The following is a 16,889-nucleotide window of genomic DNA, read 5'->3' as shown; positions in this document are numbered from 1 at the left end:
TACAAAAACTAAGTGTCGGGGGGGGGGGGGCGCTTTTCATCCTCCCTTAAAGGGCCGGGGAGGGGAAAAGGCCCCGGCTGCCAGCGGTCGCTTATTGGCGCTGCGCACTTCAAGCCTAACCGTGTTTGCAACCTGGAAGTTTTGCCACCGTCTTGAGCTGGGCAAAGATCTGCGCCTGCCTCAGCCTGCCCGGGCGGAGTTTACTGCCGCCTTTTCCCCTCGCTTTCCCTCCTGCTTCTTGCAGTGGGTTAGGGCTTTGCCTAAAACGCCCGAGGCGAGCCTGCCAATCGCCGGCCAGCTCTTAGCGGACAGGCCCGCTCTCCCCCAGCCGGGCAAGCAAAGCTCAACGCGCCCTTTGCCCTTTCTGCGGGGGGAGAGGCCGAGCGGCCGCTCAGAGCGGGCTTGAGCCCAGGCCACGGCCTGCTGCAGTAGCACTGGCCTGGCTCTCACTCCCCCGGGGAACCAGGGCCAGGGGGTTTCTATTGAAACCGGCTTTGCCATTTCCTCCGCCGCTCTGGTCTAGGCAGGTGCCGCCCGCCCGGGTTTCCGACTTCAGCAGTAGGGCTGGGCTGGGCTGACGGGCGGATTAAAGCGCCCTAGAGCCAAAGCAGCGGCCGCCGGCCTTGCTCCAGCGGCTGGGCGCTGACAGGAGCTCTCCCCCGGGACACGCTGGAGCGGGAGGCGACTTTCCACCACCGGCGTGAACCAGGCTGCTGGCTCCTCTGCGGCTGCCCCTGAACTGGACACACTGCTCGGGGCCCAAGCACCGCCCCTTTCCCGTCAGATCCCCTTTCAGCCGGAGCACGTGGCGACTTGCCTCGGCTCATGTCAATGTCATGGGCTGCTCCTAAGCCAGGCTCCCCGAGCGGTCAGGGAGCACCGGGCCCCTTTGCCTGGGTTTTTAGCCCTGGGAGGGAGAATGAGCTCCCCCTGGAAAGCTGGCAGCAGTGGCTCACTGCTCCCTCCTCATGACTGGGGCACAGGAGTGCAATTGATAGGGCGCTTCCCCTCCCTGTGCACCTGCCTAAACACGGCCACACATGAAGGCGTTTGCTCCCCCTACAGTCAGCCAGTGCAGAGCAGGCCGCAGTCGCAGGCCTGAACGAGGTCGGAGGAAGGAGCTATTGCCAAACTGGGCCCTCTGCTTTACCCAGCATGGGGAGCTGGAGGCGAAGCTCCTGGCTGCTAAGGGGCAGGAATTGCCAACTCTATCAAAGGAGCAGCGCCCCCCCACCCCCCAGTTGATTTGAGTTTCCCACGAGGAGCTGCTTCCACTCCCTGGAACTAAATTTAGGAATAAAACCCCAGGGTGCTCTTCAGTTTCTGCTAAGCCAATGCCTAATACCTCCCCGCCCCCAACCTGTCCTTGCACCAGCCTCCAGCTTTGATGCAATGTGGCAGTAGCCCAACACCTGCTTTTGGACTATAAAGTGGTGCAGGTTTAAAACTGGCACTGAGCAGTGAGCACTCAGTCAGCAGGACCCACATGGGTAAGGGGACAGGGCTGGTGCATTGACCTGCACTCCCCAGGCACAAAAAGGGACATAGCCCCTCCCCCCAGCAGCAGGATATTTCAAGGCCCAGGCCCCTGAGTCGAGAGGCCTCTCGCTGTGTGGGCAGTAGGAGGAGTGAGGGGGAAAGCTCTAAAAACCCTGATTTCCCCAGAAGCAGGTGAATGTTCCCTGCTGAGTTGCACCACCCCAGATAGCCATGGCAGCGCCAGAGAGCACCTGCTCCCTGAGCTGGCCAGGGTTTGAAAGCTCTACACCCCTTCCTCCCAAGGCAGCTCTATAGGCAAAATTCTACTCCCCTGCTTATCAGAAACCAAGATGGAAAGCAAGCCCCCACCCAGCCAGTAAACCAAGGATGGCCAGTGGTAGTGGTGGGAATATGAACAAGCCCCCAGCAGCTGGGCAATAACTTTCCCCAGCACAAGTTAGCAGCAGCTGTGACGGAAGGGTCCTTCACCTGGAGATGGCTCAGTTACACACTGTAAATAATTGTACTATGGAAGCTGGTCTGTATATACTAGAGAGTTTTAGTGAACTTCGAGACAGGTTTGTTCTCATTAATAAGGCAGTTTCAGCCTAGCTCCACTGGGGCTAGTTGTGGGGTGTAGTCCAGCATCCTGACTCATTTTACAGTGGTCAAATTCAGGCCCAGTCTTACCTGGCTCTTGGTGTAGTGGCCTTGTGTAGGCACAGCTAGACATGCTTCATTCAATACTTTGAACAAAACCACATCAAAGGATTTTTCTTCTTCAAGTGTAACTGCATCAGTGCAGTTTTTTTTTTTTTTTTTTTTTTAAATCAGCTGCAAACTGTGGACTACTGGAAAAAATTTGAGCATAGGTGAAGCAGTGGTCAAGATAGCTTTAGGCTAGTGACAAATCTTTGCTACAGACAATCATAACGGCTGAAACTTTACTTGCCCTGGCTTTCAGGATTCTCCAAATTTTCACCACTGCATTGTCAGCAGCAACTAAAAGCAGGAGGTGGGTAAAGAGACATTAGTTTGTGCCCAGGTGGGTGGGGCCTACACTTACCCGCATTAGACTTCACACACTTCAGTTGCTGACCCTGTGACTTTTTTTTTTGTTTGTTTAAGAAGTAACTTTGTATGTATTCTATTTTGTGAAAAGTTGAAGAAAACCTGAGATTTTATTCAAAGAAAAAATATGGAGATTAGCTATTTATGAGAAAACAAAAGTGTCTATTTTTATTTCTTTGTTCCTGATGATGGTAGAGCAAAATAAAAGGAACAACAGAGGGGGAAATGAACGTGCTGGAGAATGTTTTCCCCCCATTTCTTACCAGCAGGAGGCACTGAAAGGGATGTGCTGAGACTAGCCCTGAGGCAATGAAATAGGGCTTATAGGAGTAGTGCTTAGCTCCATGAGGCCCTATTCCCACATTGGGGACTCCAGGCATTATTATACAAATAATAAACATGTCACATTTCCCTGCAGGAAATAGGAATGCAGCTAGTGGAATCCCACCAGAAGTCTTCACACAGGTTATAAACAAAGCCTTGTAAGGAAATGTTACAGAAATGGGGGGGGGGGGGGGGAGTCTGGGGTTTTTTCTGTGACTTTAAAAAAAAAAGGGGGGGGTAAACACACGTAGATCAAGAGTTACTTTCAAGGCAAGCATTGCTGTTGGCTTGTGTCCATAACAGCTCCTGTAAAGTGCACTGCCCTGACTGTTCCAGGTAACACCACATAGCTAGAGCATAGGCCTTTTGACTTGGAATAGTGTCAGGTCCTTAACTATAAAATGTACGGGTCTTTTGACTTGGAATAGCGTCAGGTCCTTATCAAGCAATAAACTCAAGCACCACACACCTGTCCTTTGGTACTTACCAGTTAACACAGTCAAGCAAGTTTCAGTCAACTAGGAGTGTATGCCAATCTCAGTCTTGTGTCCAGATTTGGTGCAGACCCACATAATCCACAAGACAGACCCTGGAAATCTTCCTCTGCAGGAGGTAACATCTCATTTTGCAAGGATTCAGTCTAAAAGGTACCCATGCTGTAGGAAGAGCATTTAAAATAGGGAGGCTCGGCGTTAAGACTTGCTCACTTGTGACTAATCACGCAGCACTCCGCTATCCAGTTAGCTTTGAAGTGTGCACGGCTAGCATCGGCTGGATTTCTGTCACCCAAGCAGCGCTATCAGAAGTGATCATGGACACTGACCCCCAAGATTACGATTCCAAGGCACCAATACCTGTCTGGCCATTCTCCATCAGTGCAAATAAGATGGTCACAGGGTCTGATCCTGCCATGCATCAAGATCCACAACTTCCTTTGGTTAGAGAGGCTGCAGCACCTCTCAGAATGGGGCCTTTTCTAATAAACTAGGGCACACTCACTTCCTTTTAAATACACCCTTTAAAACACACACTGGGTCTCGTCTTGTTCCAGCCTTCCCCTCTCCTGGAGTCTGCCATACTCTGGGATTTGGAGGCCTGGATCTGCATGGGGAGTTAGAATGCGTAGGTGAATAGGAGGTGTACAGAAGTGGCACACCAGGAATCAGCACAGCGCTGGTCCAGAGTTCATCCCTATAGCTGGGGAAGGAAGCTGGTTACTGTAGGTGGCAGGTTGCTAGTCACCTGAGCTAGTCAGTCCCTTACTAACAAGTAAGCCATTGGAATAGTTTATCCCCCGATTAGGCATCTCATCACTAATCTAGGTCCCCCAGGGTGCGTTCAGTCCGTATCTGTCTATTCAGACCAATCTCAGGGCAGCTGCTGCCTCTTCCATTGTCTTGCACAGCACGTAAGAGCTGGCAGGGAACAGGTGCTGTAGAGATCTTAGTCTTGTGAGGCAAGTTTAGGAACTGCACTACAGGGGACAAACTTCTGTATCTTGGATTAGTCTCCTCCTGCTGCTGCCCTCCTCCCCAGTTCTTAGAATAGGCATAGCCTTTACAAACTGACAGGTTAGCCTAATTCGCCACCCCCAGTACAGCAAATCAGCAGTCATTCAATGGAGCCACAGAGATGAGAGAGACAGGAAGATCAGGTCCAATGACCCAGAGCGCTCACAACTTCTAAGATACCATGCACCATGAGAAAGGAAGGTAAACGTGAGTGTTAAGGACAAGAGTGACAATGCTCTTAAGAAAAGAGGGGTGTAATTTGGTGCACTCTATAAATCCTTTCTGCATTTATCTCTGGTATGCCACTTGGCAGGAGAACATGCATCACGTAAGGATGGATATTTCTTACAAAAACTGGGTACAGGTCACGCAAGAACTACATGAGCAACAGGGAACGGATCACTTGATGATTACCTTTTCTGTTTATTCCCTCTGGGGCACATTGGTCACTGTCAGAAGACAGGATACGAGGCTAGATGAACCTTTAGTCTGACCCAGTATAGCCGTTCTTGTATGGAAATTAGGTCTGAAGAGATACCACCACTTCCTTCTGGTGGAGCTCTCTCCACTATTCAGATTTGCACTTCACCATTGACCAGCAGCCATCCCTACTTCAGTGCGTGGAACATACTCTGTAGCACGTACTCCATCTCTCTCTCCTTCAGCGCTTGCCTCAAATCGCTCCCTTCTCCTCCTCCTCCACTTGCCCACATTATGCCTGATGCCTTTTCTTGGTAAAAATCTGGGTGGTGTTGACATTTATTCTATCCCAGGAGTACTTGTCCTCCTACCTGCCAAACCCACTTTAAGTGGGTCTCATACTAAATTGCCGTAGCAACAAAACACACAGTTCCTGTATCCAAAGGGCAAAGGTTGCGCTGAAGCAAGTTTGCATTCTTCAGCTGGGATTCTATCAGACTAAGCCCGTATCAATGAATGGTTAGCAGAGCGTTGATCTCCACCTAACACTACTTGTGGATGGGAGCGGAGTTGAATCTAACTAGCCTGCATTGAAGCAAGCACATAGCTGGGCAATTTGCTGCCAGCGATTGAGTGTCACAGCTACGACTAGAAGATGACAGTGTTGCAGCTCAAAGATTTAAGTATCCAACTGTTGGATTGGTAGGCATTTTTCATTGGGTTATCTATACCCAGTACACATAGCCCAATGCACACACTGATCTATCCTGCCAGGCTGGCTCATAGGCAGAGAGAGAAAAAGAATTAACTTGTCCTCTATAATAAAATCTCATTACTGTTTTTAAAGGGACATTTCCAATAGTGATTATGAATAAATTCCCTCTTAGCAATGGCTTGTTTTTGAAACAGCACGGTTGACACCTTCTAGGGAGCCTTTTCTAAAAACACCATGCTTCCCGGGGAAAAACTGGGTAAGATTCCCTTTGAAACACACAGATGCTGTCTCTCCTTAAGGTGTCCTACAGCACCAAAAAGCAAAACCCAACTTCTTTGCTGCTTCTATGTATAAAGGTCCAAAAGATGTAATATCCCCAATTTCTCTGAGGTTGAAGAGCAGATTTTAAAGGTTTGTCTTTTGTGTTTTTGCTGGAAAACTAGAGCACTGGAGTGGGAGTTAAGTCCTCAACAAAAGGGGAATGGATGTTTCTCACAAGCGGTTGTCAGTTTCTTTTGTTAACTCCTATTTAACTGTTTTAAATAGATTAAAAATCACTTCCCCCTCCTCAATAGCTCAGATTTCAGTTTGGTTATAGCAAAATCTCACTAGTTCTCCAATCAACCACCGACTCCTCTTGCAAAAAACAGGGTAGTAAGGACTTGCTTTTCCAAAACAAGTGTTCTAAAAATATTCCTGCCTTTATACCATCAAGAAGCAGCAAAAAGAGCATACCTTTTATTCCTCCCCAAGTCATTTTCAATAGCTTTTAATGCAAAGATGTAAACCAATGGGTAAGGAGACTCAAAGTATCTATAATATAGAAATATGATCATCTACACCTAAAATGAAGAACACTGAAATATCAGTAGAAATGCAGAGAAAGTAAAAGATGATTCCACACAAATATCTTACTGTGTAGAAATTTCATACAAGATATTTTTCACAGGTTGGAGAAACAAGGTGGATGAAGTAATAGCTTTTGTTGGACCAACTTCTGTTGGAGAGAGAGACCGGGTTTTGAGCCACACTGAGTTCTTCAGGTCCCGGAAAGGTCCAATAAAAGATATTACTTCACCCACCTCGTCTCTAATATCCTGGGACTGACAGCTAGAACTACACTGCATATAACATCTGTAGGGGTTGGTCACCAAAGGCTGGCTGAACAGTGGATTTCCATATAGGGGAGGTGGAAAGGAGAGAATGAGCATTCTGACTGATAAGTAGCAATTTGTTAGCCAGTCTGTCAGATTAATGCATCAATGAAAGTTGATTTTTAAGGTAAACTGACTTTTTCAAATTCAGATTTTATCTATTTTGCACGTGTCATCAGATGCCCCATGCTGTTGCAGCCCCACATATCAGGCATGATACTTGGTAACTTAAAATGCCACTGAACAAAGGCAGCTCCTGATTTCAGTCTGGTGATGAGGAGTCAGACGCAGTTAGCGCCTGTACTAGCTACACAAAAGATTAGCAATACGTCCTGCAGATTCATGTTACTTTGTGGGGAGTTTTTTCCAATCCTCCCACACTGTTAGGAAGAGGTCTATTGACACATCCTAAGATCGGTCATGCGCCTACAAACCAGGATCATAAATCTTTTCTTACTGTGCTATTACATCCTTCACTATTTCATCTGTCAAAGAAAAGATGAATACCAGGCCCAGGTGATGCTTTCCTTAGAAGTGCCAGAAGGCACCTGCTACGTTTGTGAAAGCTGTATAACCAATCAGCAAAATAAGCACAGGAAAAGTGTGTTTATATTCACCTCAGAAAGTTCAAATCAGGTTGCAGAGTATTAACTAAAACACAGACTTGTAAGAATTAGGTTACAGGTCAACCTGAAAAATCAGATTGGAAATTAAAAGCAGCTAACCTCGCTCCAGAGTAGATTCAAAAGGAGGACTAATGCAGCAGCGTGAGACAAGTTACCTCCAGCAAGTTTCTTGCATTTAAACCAAAAATCTACCAGTCACCATTAGTTACTTAAACATTGTTGTTCACAAATGTTAATAAATAGGACCTGGAATCACAGAAGTTGTCAGTCAGCCATACCCTTCCTTCAGCTTAAAACACACAAACTGCAGTTGACTGCAAACTGTATGACCCCAGCACACCTCTAATATTCATTTTTGGCTCCTAAGGGATATTTTCAGATAAAGGTGGTAAGACAAAAACTTTAATCAGCTCATACTGGGGTGGATTTCACACACCATAGGACTAAGATTTGGTGAGATTCTAAAGTAGCCACACAGGGCCACGTCTTCATTTTAATCTGTTCAACAAGTTATTTGCAAACAAACTCAGAAAATGGTACAGAACACTCTAACCACCTTTAGCTTTAATTAAAATAGAGTTTATTATTAGCTTTTTTTTTTTAATACAAACATGAGAAAGGAAAACCACCTGAAGATGTAGCATTATTTTCAAAATTGAATCGTGATCAATACCTGAAGTTCCAAGTTCCATGGATTGCGGGGCTGGAGCTGGTAGATTTGCAAACTTTAAAATACTATACATATTTAAATAGTTTGAATGCTGCCAAATTGTTATACTCAGAAGTTCCTAATCTCAAAGGCATGGGGACTTGATAACTTACTGGACCTTGGATGGAAGCAGGGTTGAACAGAATTTGTCCTAGGAACTAATGTCATTTCTAGGCACTTTGTGCCATACTGATCTATCTAGAACTGGGAGAAGGAGGTATAAGGGTTAGTAACAGGAAAAGTCTATTAATACTTATCCTGTTTAGAGTTTTGAAGTTTGAAAGGAAACTTCATCCCAAATTCTCATTCTGGAGGAGTAAACTCTATCTTCAGGAAAAGCAGAGTTACACAAGTTATAATGTTCACTTCTCCAAAAAAATAAGTCTGACAACTTATACATTTGAGTTTTGTTTTTTTTTAAGAACTCCTTTGAACGAAATCTTATGTGCTAATTGGGAATAAGTATCTACCCCTATCAGTGAGTCCAGGATCCTCGAACTCACTGTCCCACCACAAAAGTAAACCCCCATCTGAAAGCAGGAAGTCTAAGGGAACCAAAACAGACACGATAATCTTATCAACTTTGTCAGAACTCCACTGCATAAAGCAGAACGGATCTGTAGTGGAAGAATTCAGAGAAGCAATGCAGTAGGCTATTCATCACTGGATTGCCACATTGTTTGGGATAGTGACTTTGTTTCCAATACAGCTCTCTCTCATTCAGTGCCTCAGAAAGATATACAGGATGCATATTTTCCTAAGCAGTAGTAAAAGTATTAGAAAGTGAGAAGCACCATAGTTCACAAGAAATGCAGCATGGACCCTATACATTTGAACAATCAATATGTAACACCATTTCTCTGCTTCCAACCAAAACATTCCAAATCCTGTGACAGTCTCTACCGGAACGACACTGCTGGTACAGTTATTATATCCTGCTCAAACAGCTTCTTGGTTTTGAACTCATCACCAATAATAGCAGCTTTTGAATAGCAAAACCCCTCAACACTTATCTATGCTACCATTTCGAACTCCAGAGTGGCTTTATACTTTGTTAGAGTCCTCTTTTTTTTGTGTGTGAGAGCACTGCATTCACTCTGAAAGGCAAACGCAGCAGGATTCTGGATGACCGGGAGAAGAGGGAAGAACATTGTAACTATCGTCACGTGGTTAGTGTTTAAATTCTAAAATTTAAAACTACTCATTATTAAAAACCTCATCATTCACAGCTATAGGCCTACACAGTAAGCAAACATCTGTGGGGGGGAGGTGGGGAGCTTGTTTTTGCACCTCTGGATACATTTAAAGGAGGAGCACTGATTTGACAAGGTCCCATTTTTTGAATGGAATATGCTCCTCAGGCTCTGGGGTCCCTTGGCTGGTTTTATCCTTCCTCCCCTTACTGGAAGACACCATCACTGCTGGCTTATGTGCATGGAGTGGTGGTATTCCTCCGGTTCATACGTACGCTGGCTTCACGGTGCTGCACCCTTCTCTCTCCTCAGGAGAGGATGGCATTAGAACGACGGATACCAACTAAATTATCAGCACTGAAAGATCGTCTCATAGCAGCTTTGGACAAGTCTTTGTATTTGTCCTCACAGAGCCTGGAGATAGCCTGTAAATACATTCAGATACAAAAGAATGAATGCGGGAATTAGAAGCGTTCAAACATTTTAAGAAAGCTCTTACAACGGCAACGCTAATGGACCAAGCACTTACAGTGCCTATATCTTTCAGTGACACTACTGGCTGCTGCCCTGGGTAGGCTATTACCAAAAAAAACCTTTTGTTGAGGGAAAACATTAAGGGGCTGTAGAAACTGCATCTTTAAGGATCTCTCCCCATGTTCACCCGTATCATTATTAGTCACAGGAGATTATGATTTTTAAATGCAGTTCAATCTCCACATCTCTAAGCAACTTAAATCTTATACCAGCCTCTACAGCTTAATGGAAATCTGGGATCCAACTTGAAGGATGTGTGTTCATGTGCAAATTCCACTCACAACTCCATGTAAATAGATGAGGTTTGGAGCCCAGGCTATGGATATGAGGCTCAGGAGGGATCCTAGAGATTCCTAAGCCATGAAGGAAGAGGTTACAGGCGGCTGCTGGTTCCCCACCACCCCCCTCTCAACATAACCATCTAGGATTCTTAGGGTGTATAGTGGAGAATTTGAAAGGGAAATTTATTAGGGCTGGTGTTTTTGCACTTCCTGAGCCAGACAACTTTTTGCTGACGTTTGTAACCCAAAGGGTTTGTGAATCCAATAAGGAGATCCTGGTGCTGAACTGTACAGTACCATCCACCCTGCTTTAGTGCAGGCAATGTCCTATTAACACAGGTCTGAGAATTGTATTTAGTATTTGAACTGCTTTAACTAAACTGCAGAGTAGCTCCGTTTATTGAATGATTAAAGCAGCATGTACACTGGGGTGCAGTTATTCCAGTAGTGAGATTCCCACTAAATCTGTGTGTCAACTAATTCGATTAGAAACGCTTCACGACAGTGTGATTGGGGCCTCTAGGGGCCATCATAATGCAAATAAATACATACAGAAGGGTGTCACTTTCTATTTGTATGCTGAGCTGTTACTATTAGGCTCAGAATGTCAGTTGTGAGTATTAACTTCCATTAAAAATTTACCACCATCACCAGATGAGCTTTCACAGCTCTTCATTCAGTAAAGAGACTGCACCTTCCCTCTAGGGTAGCACCCATTCTGCTCAGCCCAATATTCTCAAAGTTCAAAAGGTGAGCAGTGCTTCTCAGCATGAATAGATTGCTAAGTGTATTCTAAAATAATTATTTACATTTCTTTCTGTCAGCCTCCTTCTGGAGGCATTCATTTGGCTCAAGAGTGGCATGCTTTGAGACACTGGCTGCACAAGCCCCCGCTGCAAGACCAGACAAAACCTCTCTTTGGCATTAATGCGAGCACATCCATCAGAAAGGAACCCATGTGTCACATTAAGCCCCACTCCCCCATATGGTGCAAATCAGTTTTCAATCTGCTGGAATACTAATTCGCTGCTTAAGACAAGCTCCCAAACTGACCTTTTTGTGTTTTTAAGCCAAAGGCAGGTTTGTTTTTAAATTCAGAAAAAAACGTTTAGCAAATACTTTGTAAATTGTAAACGTTTTAAATCACAGAATATGCAGTAAATATTTTTCATATATATGCACATTAGTGAGTATGTTGTGGCAAATCATATGCTGTGCTGAGAACCATTCAGTGAAGTAATATTGAATAACAGGCACCCAAATATTTGAAGCAAAGAAGTGCAAAACTGGGGCTCACGCCTGTCCAGAACTCATCCACATCTGCCTATGTACTGAACAGATTAGAGAACAATTTTCTGAGGAATAGATTAGTAGTAGTATTATTGGCGTGCTCAAATATAAAAACATTTATTATTTGTAGCACGGTAGTACCTGGGAGCTCCCCGTCCTGGACCCCGCTGTGGTAGGTGTTGGTACAAACAACTTAAAAAAAAAAGACATTCCCTGCCCAGAGCTGCACTATAATCACAGAAGCAGTTAGTGACAGTATTAGCTTTAACGTTACTTAAAGGTTGAAAAAAAAAGAAAAGCAAAACAAAATCTGCGGAAAAATCATGAAGTGATATAGTTCCATTTTTAGGCATCTCTTGTCTACTGTTTCAAAGGATCAGTAAGTGATCACACCTTCTGAAATGCAGCCATTTCTGAAATGGAGTTAAGAACCCAGCATGCTGCACAATTTTTGGGGTGTGGATGAAAAGTGGTTTGGGCCAAGAATAAAGTAGCAAAACTCTATTATGAAAGGGGCTATCGGACCTTTTAGTGTCTACACAGAGTGTTTGTTTGTAAGGTCTCAAATTAAAGACCAGACTGCATGGTAGTCAATGTATCTACCTCAGAAAGAGAAGGGATTGAGTTGACCCTGACAGAAGTTTTGCCTGGGGTTCCCATGTAATTTATATGCCGTTCAAATGCTTCTCCTTGTACTCTAGCATCATGTTAAAGCAACCATGAAGAAAGGTTTGTGCTGTGAAAAGCAATGTCTGTTTTAATTAAGTGAGCTTGGATCCTAGAGAACAGTAATGGAGCTCTTAGGGCAGTCATGAGGACTCTCTGGCAGGGGGTATTTTTACTAGCCAAGTTCTGCTAGGTCAGTTATAGTACATAACATTTAAGTGGAGATTCAAGATTATTCATAAAATAGTTCTTTCCATTGATAAAGGATATTAGTTCACAGTGATTTTTTTCAAGTTGTGAAGTGAAACTACCACCTCCACATCCAGTTTAATAAATCATAATTAGGAGCATTAAGAACTCCTTTAAAGCTCAAAAAGGAGCTGTGCACTAGGTGCTATGGAAACCTGAATTTCAACAGGTTTGAAATGGATGTTTTAGGGCGCTTGGAAAGGAGAAGTGACCAGGGAAAGAGAAAAACAGTCCATTACGAACACAGCTTTTACTATTAAGTGGCCTAGCCGAACTACAGTTCCAGAAACTAATGCCTTGTGTTTTATTTAAGGACCTAAATAGACTGAAGCCCCTCTTACGCCGTCTCCTCAGGATATATGTTTCAGTTATAAAGCACCAATGTGTTTTACAAGTGATAACTCCCATTATTAAGGGGTTAAACCTCTCTCATACACTACTCTAAAAGCTTTTTAGTTTTGCTAATCACCACATAATACAATTAGCCAGAGAAGCTGTTATTATGCAGCCACAGAGTGCCCAGCTCACCAAGTCTCAGGCCATTACCTCCAGTTTCTGTGCTCTCTCTTTACTAAGAGGCTCCAGCAGAAAATTCAGGTTGTTGTCATCTGCTAAGGAGCGAAGGTCAAAGTAGTATTTGGCATAAACACTGGCAGGAACATTTATATTAAACTGCAGCAGCTCCAAGAAGTGTCTTTCCATCTCATTCCTAAAAGGGGTAGCAGGGAAACAAGGAAATGGGATTCAACATTTGCAACCAAGTCAAGCTGAACAGACCACAAATCACTTTCACAATGACCGGTTATACTGTACTGTACTATGGTTTTCAAAACGCAATGGATTAATTCACTAGTGCTCAAAACCAGGTACAGCTTCTGAGCCCCCGCACCTCCAGCTTAGGGAAAAAGGTCATTGCACCGTTGCACACTCACTCTACTGACTTAGAAGGTTCATTCTTCAGACTTCCATTAGGACAGCTGTACAATTCCTACTCCATTCTTGTTCTCTCAGAAGGCCCTACTCTAGCAATCAGATGAAAGGAATGATATATGCTGTTCATTAGCTCTGAAGAACTTGCAGACATTTTCACCGGGCGGATAACAGGAAGGGGGTTTATTGAAGTAGAGGCGGACCAACAAAAGGAGTAGTCACATCACCACGGCAACAAATGGATCTATGAAGAGCTGCTGCTATTATCTCAGAGAAAAAAGCCTCTTGAGGCGACATGGATTCATCTCCAATAGGTAAATAAATAAGCAAGCAGCATTAGGTGGGAAAAGGAATTTTCTTCTCAATGGCATTAGGCAGGATAACAAAGTACTCTGTCAGAGCACAGGCACTAGTTTTGACTCACTACACTATCTGTAGTGTCCAAATCATTTGGGGTGAGGGAAGTGGGAAGCGACCTGTTACATGGGGGGGGGGGGGGGGGAGGAGGAGGGAGGCTTTCTTTGGCTATTGCAGGTATCGAACAGGTATAAACAAACTGTATGCAATTTGAAAGGTAAGTCACACACACAAAAAATCAGTAAGTTGTTCTTGCTCTTTGGAAGCTTTTAAGATGGATGTTTTTAAGATGGCCCCACCAGAGAGGGAAAACAAATCGAGGAATCATCCAGATTGTGTCTTGGGTTGGATAGCTGGTCTCATAATGTGAATAGCAGCTTTATGTTAGTTTCTAGCAGGGTGGACTTGAGTCCCATTGAACCTACTGCCAAAATTAATTTCCTGTTCATATGGTCATAAGCCTATAGAAATGTAAATCAGATAATGTTTTGATGATCGGCTGATCAGGGCTTGATTTATCCCATGAATAAATACTCTTCATCATTCCTTTTGTTCTTGCTACACTAATACATTTTAATTGTGTAAAAATACAATGCTTCATAGGATTAACAAGTCTATTAATAGCAGTTTTTAAAAAAAATCTAGCAAAAGCTTAATACCCATGTGTTTTCTGTACAAATGTAGGTAGCCAAAAGAATGAACAGCATGTTCCCTCTTTTGCACAATGTAATTCACAGGATTAGCAGCTGCACGGTTAATTTTGTCACTGATTAGAGACAAAATCCATCAAGGCAGAAAAGTTTATAGTAAAGAAGGGTTTCCAAATATCAAATTAATTTTCTTTTAATTTTTCAATTAAGAAATTAAGAAAGTGTCTCTAGGTCCAAACTTTCTGCTGGGGAGACTGAGGTGAGGCAGAGGATAAAGATACGCAGAATGTTGATGCTTTACTTTTGGTCATGTTGCCTCTCCATTTGCCCTTCATATCAAAATTAAATTCATATACCCATAAGAGGACTTTAGGTAGCGTTCACTTTCCACAGCTCCAAAAAGCTAATTTTCTAACAGCTAACCAATGCATTTGGGACCCCAAGTACTGTACCACACTGCAAAATTAAGCACTTCAGTGGTGTTATAAATAGGGGAAAGTGAGTTTATTTCTGAAATATGCCTTCTTCTGTGGCACTGCCTACTTGGTTTATAAGTGGCTATAGAACTGTAAAGCATCTTTTTCATCAGTTCTGCAATTACCACTCAGGTAGGTAGGGGTGTGAATGATAGATCAGTCAGTCCTCGAACTTCCAAATTTCAGCTCAAAGAGAAAATGAAGCACACAGGCTACTAGGAATCAGCTAGGTCTAACAGCTGCTGTAGAGAGTGAAAGGCTTTATTTGCACACAAAAGTTGCACCAAACTGATTTAAGTGGAACTGGTATAAACCCTTGTGACACACAAACTGATTTAAGAGTGTTCACACAAGGAGTTACACCAGTTTAGTTAGATCGGTTTCTAAATTGATTGAGGGCTTGTCTATACAGGGAAATTTACCAGCAGAATAACTACAGCAGTATAATTATTTAGTATGGGTCCACTGGTAAGTTTCCCCATTTAGACAAGTCCTTAGTTAAAATCGGAGCAGCTTGTGTTTAGACATGGCCCAAGTGTTTGGAAAATAAAAGTTGCACTGGGACAGCTGCTCTGGTGTCACTCAAACAATAAGGCTCTGCTTAGCACTTGCAGCAAACTTAGCACTTGCTACAAAGCGGTCTCCAACATCTGAACACGACCATTTCTGAAATTCTTTCCCAGGTATTTCGCTCAGTAGGATTAACATAATAAAAGGACTTAATTCCCACTATTGGAAAAGTAGTTTAAAAACAGCAGAACAGCTAATACTGGCAAAAAAAAAAAAAAAAATACACTGCCAAGTACTAATTAAAGGGAGACAGATTGAATTGGGCCTAAGTCAGGTTTGGTTAAGAGGAAATCACTTACCAATAGCAGTTTCCTAAAGATCTAGATCACATTAGGCCACCACAATTGGGTTTGTTTTGCACAAACTCCAAACTCAGAGTTCTAAGCTTCTAGTTTCAAGCAGGGGCTAAACCCCTGCAGTGAAACATAAGCCACCTCCTTTCAATCTAATGGTGGAAAGTTGTTCATGTGCATGAGAGGCTTGATCAAAAAGATCACAGAACCTTCAACTCAGCAACTGTCTACACTAGGGAAAAACCCATCTTTAAAAAATAAACTTAGTTTTCAGCCCTATGTGAATTCAATTTGCTCCTAGCAGGGTTAGAGGATGAGATGCTGACTGTTAACAATCAGCAGGATTCCCCAGCATTGCCAACACCAGTTCAGCGGTACCAGGGATACCTGTGTGAAATTTTTCAAGAATGCTGTTAGTGTAGACAAGTGCTTTGAGGTAAGATGAATGGCGATTTATCACAACTGGTATCTGCTAAAAGAACACCAGTTCCACTTCTCTCCTCCAAAAACAGTCAATAGAGCTCCATTCTTGAAGACCAGTCTGCAGGAAAGGGGTGTGTATAAAACAAGCAGACAGAGTAAAAGCCAAGGGAAATACCTTGAACAGTAACAAAGGAATGTTTTTGGCGTGAAGGATGATAAACACAAGGTTGGTTGGTTTTAAAAGGATCATTATCTCAAAAACTCTTTTCTGATATTTTATTGTTTGGAAAGTACAATTACTATTTGGGAAGTGAAATGTGAGACCCTAGTCCTCAAAAAAAATCCTGTAAAACCAACAGGTCAAAGTTTGAGTCTCAGTTTGAGGCTGAATCCAAAGTACAGTGCTTAGGAAACATACGCAGAGTCCTTCACATTTCTGCATTATAAATCTACTACTGAGAAAGAAACCAGACGCCTACTGTTATAGCACACACAACTGCTTTATATTGAATCAGACTGAATGTGTACTTGGAATTATAGCTCTATCAGGCTGTTAATTTTTTTTTTTGTTGTTAACACATAGAAGAGCCAGCTAGAACTTGGGAGAAGTGAAGCACCAAATCCAGTGTGAAGTTCCCCATGTACAATGCTTTGTGGATTCTCTGAGGTGCTTAGATACCATGACGATAAATAATTAAGAACAGAGATAAAACCAAGATTAACTAAGAAATATAATTAAACTGCGGCTTTGACAATGTTCTCTTGGAGACTGAGCCTATTGAGGTGTAAATTGAAACCAAGAGCTGATGGGTTTTGAGAGCTTAAGTCCTCACCGTATAAAAGTCTAGTGACATTGGTTTTGGGGAAAAGGGAAAGCAGCTAGAATAAAGTCTTCCCATTTTCTGATGGCCTTTCAGGAGGGAGTTGTTGTCTATAGTCTCAAACTGCATTCGCAAGGGGACAGTTTG

At 43.4% G+C, this 16,889-nt stretch overlaps 1 protein-coding gene across 1 annotated transcript in view; it reads right to left on the bottom strand.

Moving 5' to 3' along the window:
- Positions 1-7,863: 7,863 nt before the first annotated feature.
- The window catches only part of CCNYL1 (cyclin Y like 1), a 50,638-nt gene continuing 41,612 nt past the window's right edge, over positions 7,864-16,889 (bottom strand). The window contains exons 9-10 of the mRNA XM_034785522.1: positions 12,769-12,931; positions 7,864-9,627 (exon numbers count right to left, since the gene is read on the bottom strand). Of these exons, the coding sequence (XP_034641413.1) occupies positions 9,511-9,627; positions 12,769-12,931 (280 nt within the window). The 3' untranslated portion in view covers positions 7,864-9,510. The remainder of the gene's footprint in view (positions 9,628-12,768; positions 12,932-16,889) is intronic.

The sequence above is a fragment of the Trachemys scripta genome, chromosome 11, assembly GCF_013100865.1.
Source record: "Trachemys scripta elegans isolate TJP31775 chromosome 11, CAS_Tse_1.0, whole genome shotgun sequence".
Lineage (NCBI taxonomy): Eukaryota > Metazoa > Chordata > Testudines > Emydidae > Trachemys > Trachemys scripta.
The sequence above is the reverse complement of the archived record's forward strand: the minus strand, read 5'-3'. Positions and strand labels throughout refer to the sequence as shown.